We start from the raw sequence: 7,346 nt of genomic DNA on the forward strand, positions 1-7,346 counted from the left end.
TAGCGAACCCAGAGTGACAGGCACTCGCTCGGAAGAATTTATTGATGAGGACTCTTCTGAGAAGACCGTGGGTGCAACTCCCACTGAAGTTGACTCCAACCAGACCCCAGCCACGACACTGGCATCTGTACTTTATGAATCTTCTACTCTGCAGACCCTGGAAATGGAACACAAAGAGCCCACCGAGGAAAATGTAGCCACAGACAGCTGGTCCACCCTCCATGTTGGGTCCGTGCCGGAGGCCACATCCCCTGAGGATGAATCTCCGATGGACGCCGTACCCTTGGCTGAGTCTGAGACTGTGACCTACTTTTACCCCGATCTGGGGACAAATTCACAACCAGCTGAGAAGACCGTGAAAGAACAGGCCTCCACACGCTTCACACCAACTCCCGCCTCGTGGGTTGCCGAGGCTAGAACGTCTGAGCCGCTTGAAGACCCCACCTTAGGGGACCCCAGCATCCCAGTTGAAACTCACCTCCAGGAACAGACAGACAGCCCGCAGCTTGTGGAAACTGGTTTAAGCACTCCAGGCCACCCACTGACTCCTGAGGGCATGAAGGAGACTTCTCAGACACTTCAGGAAGAGGGTACGCTAGAGACGCACCCCACAGACTCCAGAAGCGTCAAGGGAAATGGGCAAGCCGTACACCTGACCACTCCGCTTGACTCGACACCAGAAGTGATGAACAGCGTCACTGACTTGCAGCATCCCAGGGAGTCCATGCCTGGCGTTGTGTTTGGCAAGGACATGACCACGGCACCAGTGACCACGCCAGCCCAAAAGGACACTTCACCGTCGGCGCTGACCACTCATCCTTCCCGAAAGAGGCCCCACGGGAGGAGGCGATTCCGACCCCACAAATTCCGACACCACCATAAACAGACCCCGCATACGACGTTTGCCCCGACAGATGCTTTCTCGCCTCCACCGACCCAAGTCCCCGAAGCGAAGACTCCAAGCCTTCAAGTGGCGAGTTCTCTGGTTCCTACGACCTGGGTTAACAGTGCCGTAGGTACCGCCGGACGCTTGGACACGGAGGAGCATGCCGAATCCGTATCCAGGGGCAGCCCACACAGGAAACAGGGCAAGAAGCGCAACAGACACCGATACATCACTTCCACCCTGAGCTCTGCAGCTTCCGTGTCCAAGCCCAGCTTTTCTCCAGAAGATAAGCATAGAATCTCTTTTCCCCTCAGTTCCCAAGCTGCGCTTTCCCCTACGACCGTCTCTTTCACCACTGGAGACCCACGGGAGATAACCGGCATGGGAGCTTATAGCACAGCCAGCATCAGCAAAACATATTCAGCTTCTGACAGATTCCAAGAGACTGTTCCAGTCACACGCGAGCCTGCGTCAGACGGACAGGAAACGAAGAACCATGGTGTCACAGACCTCAGGGACTATCAAACCCACGGTCTGGTCCCTGGAGACTCAGTCACCCATGCGGCATCACCTTCTGTGGCCGAGGTCTCCCCTGCGAGAGGATTTAAGGAGGTGTCTCTGATGTCTCCCTTTCCAAAAACGACAAGCTGGGATCCCCCAGGGGCAACCCAGCTTGGAGTGGAACACACAGACCCACCTGTTACCAGCCCTTCGGAAGCTCTTACAGAATCACCCTCTGTGAGAGAGTCAGCGGATCTAGGTGAGTTTTCGCCTTCAGCGGCGGTCTCTACGCTGTTCCAACCCCAACGTGCGGCTCCTTCAACGACTCTCCCCGTCCTAAAAGTAGAGGCATCCTCGAGTCTGGCGGAAACCACCGTCCGTGATCAGGGAGGCCGTGAAACCACTCACACTACTGTCCGTTCTGAAATCGGACCCCAGAGTCGCGTGTCCACTCCCACCCCACTGGAGGAGCCAGAATCGCCATTCCCACCCACGACTCTGATGTCTTCCACAGAGACCACTGCAGAGCCCACACCACCTCTTCCTTCAGGGACGTCCCCAGCCTGGAAAGCTTCCAAACACCATGTCACCTTCCATTACGTGGGGACCCCAGAAACCAAAGCGCCTTCTGTGAATAACGAAGTAACTCAACATTTATCGAAGGCACACCAGTTATCCACGCCCTCTTCCAAGCAGGACAGATTTACCTTGACTCCAGAGGAGGCATTAAGAAAGGAAGCGTTTGATGGTACAATGAAAAACATGCTTCCCCATGTTCCAGATGGTCCAGACGAGGCTGGGAGGGTCCTGGTTTTCCACCAACCAGCCAGGGTTCCCGCCACACCGATCCCGCCGAGAGGAACCATGAGACCCCCGCACATGGTCACACAAAGCCCCTTCAGATACTCGGTCACCTTCCAGCCCCCTCGTCACCTGACCCGCAAACCGGGAGTCACTGCGTACCCGTCGAGGGTTTGGCCAGAGGGCAGGCACACCACGACTCCGAGATCACCCAGTTATCCGACGACTCCCATGGTGGTTTTGTGGCCTGGTTCCAAACCTAGCATTCCTGGTACGGCAACCGGCCAAGGAGCTGACCGATTCCAGGGCAACTCCAGATCGTTTGCAAATAACCATCTGCCCGATCTAAGAAGAGACCCCGTGGGCAAGCTTCCGAATTCAAGAGCGCCTCCTCTTCCCGGTGGAAGATTCCCTTTCTTTATCAACAGGACCCTGTCTTTCCCCCAGTTGGGAGGTACTCCGAAACCTCAGGGACCCAGCTCTCCAGCCCCAGCGTTGAGAGACAGAAAGGTCAACGTAGGTCCCCACACTCGGATCCACTCTCAGAGCATCTTCCACATGGACCTGGGGCCCCCAGCGCCTCCCATCTTGCACCCCCCCAGGACCACAGCACCCCCATCCATGAACGTACGGACCATCCCCCCGGGCTCCTCCACCCGGAGCTCTGTCCCTTTCACGACGTCTTCCGTCCCACCCTCCAGAAGCTTCCATCACGGCAGCACAAAGCTCTTCTCTGCCGGAGGGCTGCCTGCGTCCAAATTCTGGACGCTCGGGGAAAAGCCACAGATCGTCACCAAATCCCCGCAGTCCGTGACCGTCACCGTGGAGACAGACGTCACGTTCCCCTGTGAGGCCACGGGGAAGCCCAAGCCCTTTGTGACTTGGACCAAGCTGTCCACAGGTAGGGCGTTTACACGTCAGGCGTTCCAAGTGGGGCTGGTAGGTGGGGAAGGGGGAGTTCCTTGAGTATAAGAAGTCCACGTAGAGGCAGAGACTGTCAGAAGAGGACAACGGGTAGGTGTGATGGGAAACGACTCCAGACAATCTATTCATGGGTGTATCCCTTTACAGAGACGGGGGAGTGAGAAATGAACAAGGGTGTGAGGTGTTTTTTTTTTTTTTTTTTTTTAAAGCAGCCGTGGAAACACGTAGCATTCCTAACCGGGACTTAGGGCTTCCCAGGGGTGCTCGGAAGTAAAGAATCTGCCTGCCATTGCGGGAGACGCGGGTTCCATCTGTAAGTCGGGAAGATCCCCTGTAGAAGGGCATGGCAACCCACTCCAGTATTCTTGCCTGGAGAAACCCACAGACAGAGGAGGCTGGCTGGCTATAGTCCACAAGGTCGCAAAGCATCAGATGTGACTTACCGACTAAATGACGACAAACTGAGGCTTAGAAATGTTCCGCAAAGGAACCTCTTGCCTTATCCCTCTGAGGTTCAGTACAGGAGTCATCCGCAAACCACGCGGGGCTTGCAGGAAGGGAGGGGAGTGAGGGGAAGTCCCCTACATCCTCCCACTGGCTTGGAAGGTCGCTGGAGTTTGGTCTCAGCTCGGTGGGCCTTGGTTTTCTTTGAACCTGGAGCTGTGATTTCAATGAGTCAGCTCCGTCTGCCATCACTGAGCACCCTACACGGGGCGGCTGGAGCAGCCAACTTATTTTCTGACCATTTGGGAGGTTGGGAGTCCAAGATCCTGGTTACAGCGGGGCTAATTCCTCCTGAATCCTCTTTGGCGTATCACCGGCCGTCTTCTCACGTGATCATCTGTCTGTGTGTCTGATGTTCCCATCTCCTCTTTTTATCAGAACCCTGGCCCTATGGGATCAGGACACACCCTCATAGACCTCATTTTCTACCTTCATCCCCTCTTTAAAGACCATCTCCAAGCACAGCCACATTCTGAGCTTCTAGGGGTGGGGGTGGGGGTCCCAGCTCCAATGTAGGAATTGATGGTGGAAGGACAGAATTCAGCCCATATAACAAGGGTCCGTATGATGCTCTCTACTTGGCAGGCCGGGGTGCTGCAAAGACCGCTTTGCTTCCTCCGAAACGACCCATCTGCTTGGATGTCCAAACAGATTCTAGGTGACATGAGGAATTAAACGTGATGATCGCCCCTCTAGGTCATTGCCGAGCACCAGGCTGAGCTCCTTGTGTTATTTAGAAGCTTCCCAGTCGCTGTCTGTATTTTACACGTGTAGGGTCTATATGTCAGTGTTCCTCTCTCGGTTCATCCCACTCCACAAATCTGCGTCTCTTATTTTGGCCCTGCAGTCTCCGTGAACATACCTCCCTTTTCCTCTTTGTCTTTCCATCTCTCTCAAGCACAGCTGTGTCCTTCAGGCTTGGATTCTGTTCAGAAGGTTGGGGTTGTTTTTTTTTTTTTTCCCCTCCATCTGCCATGTGGATAACCCAGGAAGTGACCGATGCTGTTACACTAGAGACAGCTGTACATTCTCTGCTGATCTCACGCATGTTAGATGTTTTCCAGTCGTGAGAAGAGGCTCTGGACGCAGGCAGATTACTGACATCTTTGAAGGCTCCATGCCGGACGCCAAACGCTTCCCTAATGATTTAATGAGGAATTTGCTGGAGGAAGCAAGCGGGGGACACCGCGGGGTTTTTCGTTGTGAAAGGACTCTGCCTCGGATGGAAGGCATGTCCCTCCACTGAAGAGACCCCATTTGCATTCATTCTTAGCGTCCTCTGTACCTTGTTCCATCGTAGAGTATCCCTGGACCACACCCCCTCCCGAGACCATCATGTATCTTCCTCTACCTGACTGGGATTCTGCTGCTTAGCACCAGCTTTTCCTTTGGAGAAGGGCACAGCAACCCACTCCAGTATTCTTGCCTGGAGAATCCCCATGGACAGAGGAGCCTGGTGGGATACAGTCCAGGGGGGGTCACAGAGTCGGACACGACTGAGCGAGTAACACTTTTCCTAGTTAGCTCCAGTTTTTGTTTTCTTTTTAATTGGAATATAATTGCTTTACATAATGCTGTGTTGGTTTCTGCTGTACAATAACGTGAATCAGCTAAAAGTATCCATATATGCGCTCCCTCTTGAGCCTCCCTCCCAGGCCCCATCCCCCTGTCTAGGTCATCAGAGAGCCCCGAGCTGAGCTCCCTGGGCTATACCCCAGCTTCCGTCTGTCTGTTTCACACACGGTCGTGTGTATATTCCAGCGCTGCTTTCCCGACTCACGCCACCTTCTCCTTCCCCCACTGTGTGCACCTGTCCCTCCTCTACATCTGTGCCTGTATTCCTGCCCTGCAGACAGGTTCATCAGGACCGTCTTTCCAGATTCCATATGTAGGCGTTAATAGTACAATATCTGATTTTCTCTTTCTGACCTCCTTCACGCTACCACAGACTCTAGTTTCCTCCGCATCACGGCGACAGACTCAGCTTTGTTCCTTTTCATGGCTGAGTAATATTCCATTGTGTGGGTACCACATCATATTGCTCCATTCCTCTGTGGATGGACACTGAGGTTGCTTCTGTGTCATGGTTCCTATGAACAGTGCTGCATGAACACCAGGGTGCATGTGTAACGGCTTCCCTGGTGGCTCGGTTAGTAAAGAATCTGCCTGCAATACGGGAGACCCCAGTTCGATTCCTGGGTTGGGAAGGTCCCCTGGAGAAGGAAATGGCAACCCACTCCAGTGTCCTTGCCTGGAGAATCCCATAGACAGAGGAGCCTGGTGGGCTATACAGTCCATGGGGTTGTAAAGAGCCCCTGGAGAAAGGATAGGCTACCCACTCCAGTATTCTTGGGCTTTCCTGGTGGCTCAGCTGGTAAAGAATCCACCTGCAGTGTGGGAGACCTGGGTTCAATCCCTGGGGTTGAGAAGATCCCCTGGAGAGGGGAAAGGCTACCCACTCCAGTCTTCTGGCCTGGACAATTCTTTGCTTTATAGTCCACGGGGTCCCAAAGAGTCAGACACCACTGAGTGACTTTCACTTTCTGACTTACTTTACTCTGCATGACAGACTCTAGGTTCATCCATCTCTCTACAAAGGACTCAATTTCGTTCCTTTTCATGGCTGAGTAATATTCCAGTGTGTGTGTGTGTGTGTGTGTGTGTGTGTGTGTGTACCACATCTTCTTTATCCATTCATCTGTCGATGGACACTCAGGTTGCTTCCGTGTCATCACTGTAAACAGAGCTGCAGTGAACGCTGTGGTATGTGTATTTTTTGTTTTTGTTTTGATATGGTTTTCTCAGGGTATATGCCCAGGAGTGAGATTGCTGTATCGTGTGTTAGTTCTGTGTTTCGTTTTTTAAGGAGTCTCCATGCTCTTATCCATAGTGATTGTATCAGCTTCCATTCCCACCAACAGTGCAAGAGGTTTCCCTTCTCTCCACACCCTCTCCGGGATTTATCATTTGTCAGTTCATTTCAGTTTAGTCACTCAGTCGTGTCTGACTCGTTGCAACCCCATGGACTGCCCCACATTTTGAGTGGGAAAGGAATAGATGGCGTAGTGCTAAGTCGTATTCAAGTCTCTGTGACACCAAACAGCAATCGCAAAAAGACCCACCCCCCAGTACCTCCACAATCGCATGCGTCCTGGAGGGGTGGGTCTTTTGCTCTTTGCTGTGTGGACATAAAGAGGAGAAATCAGTCAATTAAAGGGCTTCGCAGGTGGCTTACTGGTAAAAAACCTACCCGCCAGTGCAGAAGACTCCAGTTCGATCCCTGGGTGGAGAAGATCCCCTGGTGAAGGGCCTGGCAACCCAACTCCAGTATTCTTGCCTGGAGAATCCCACAGACAGAGGAGCCTGGCAGGCTACAGTCCATGGGGTCACAGAGAGTCGGACATGACTGACGCAACTTAGCGCACACACACACACATGAGAAGATGAGAGCAAGTCCTGGGGATTTGGGGCCTTTTGCTTTTTTTGCTGTTTGGACATGAAGAGGAGAATCAGATTAAAGGGTTTCCCCGATGGCTCAGTGGGAATGAACACACCTGCCACTTCAGGAGACTCAGGTTCAATCCCTACATCTGGAAAATCCCCTGGAGGAAGGAAATGGCAACCCTCTCCAGTGTTCCTGCCTGGAAGAATCCCTCGCACCGAGGAACCTGGCGGGCTACAGTCCTGTGGGGGGTGAGGGGGGCGTCGCAAAGGGTTGGACACGGCGGAG

General features: G+C 53.4%; 1 protein-coding gene across 1 annotated transcript in view; it reads left to right on the forward strand.

Moving 5' to 3' along the window:
• MXRA5 (matrix-remodelling associated 5) overlaps positions 1-7,346 on the forward strand; it is a gene marked incomplete at its 3' end in the record, with an annotated part of 18,318 nt that overhangs the window by 9,741 nt on the left and 1,231 nt on the right. Inside the window, exon 6 of the mRNA XM_010835418.1 lies at positions 4-3,089. Coding sequence (XP_010833720.1) covers positions 4-3,089 — 3,086 coding nt within the window. The remainder of the gene's footprint in view (positions 1-3; positions 3,090-7,346) is intronic.

The sequence above is a fragment of the Bison bison genome, unplaced genomic scaffold, assembly GCF_000754665.1.
Source record: "Bison bison bison isolate TAMUID 2011002044 unplaced genomic scaffold, Bison_UMD1.0 scf7180017845524, whole genome shotgun sequence".
Lineage (NCBI taxonomy): Eukaryota > Metazoa > Chordata > Mammalia > Artiodactyla > Bovidae > Bison > Bison bison.